General features: G+C 55.4%; 1 protein-coding gene across 1 annotated transcript in view; it reads left to right on the plus strand.

Annotated features, from left to right (window-relative positions):
• Positions 1 to 2: 2 nt before the first annotated feature.
• HOXB5 (homeobox B5) overlaps positions 3 to 327 on the plus strand; it is a gene marked incomplete at both ends in the record, with an annotated part of 672 nt that continues 347 nt past the window's right edge. The window contains one exon of the mRNA XM_010145475.1: positions 3 to 327. Within this exon, the coding sequence (XP_010143777.1) occupies positions 3 to 327 (325 nt within the window).

Raw genomic sequence — 327 nt, forward strand, 5'->3', positions numbered from 1 at the left:
GGCGCTACCCAAATGGCCCCGACTATCAGTTACTAAATTATGGGACCAGCAGTTCCATGAACGGTTCTTACAGAGATTCAAGCACCATGCATTCCAGCTCTTATGGCTACAACTACAATGGGATGGACCTTAGCATCAACCGCTCAGCCTCCTCTAGTCACTTTGGGGCTGTGGGGGAGAGCTCCCGCGGTTTCCCTTCTCCAGCTCAGGAGAGCAGGTTTAGACAGACGTCTAGCTGCTCCTTATCTTCTCCCGACTCCCTGCCCTGCTCCAACAGCGAGAGCCATGGAGGCAAACCCGCCCCGTCCCCCTCCGACCAAGCTACTT

Source organism: Buceros rhinoceros, unplaced genomic scaffold (genome assembly GCF_000710305.1).
Source record: "Buceros rhinoceros silvestris isolate BGI_N320 unplaced genomic scaffold, ASM71030v1 scaffold25071, whole genome shotgun sequence".
Classification (NCBI taxonomy): domain Eukaryota; kingdom Metazoa; phylum Chordata; class Aves; order Bucerotiformes; family Bucerotidae; genus Buceros; species Buceros rhinoceros.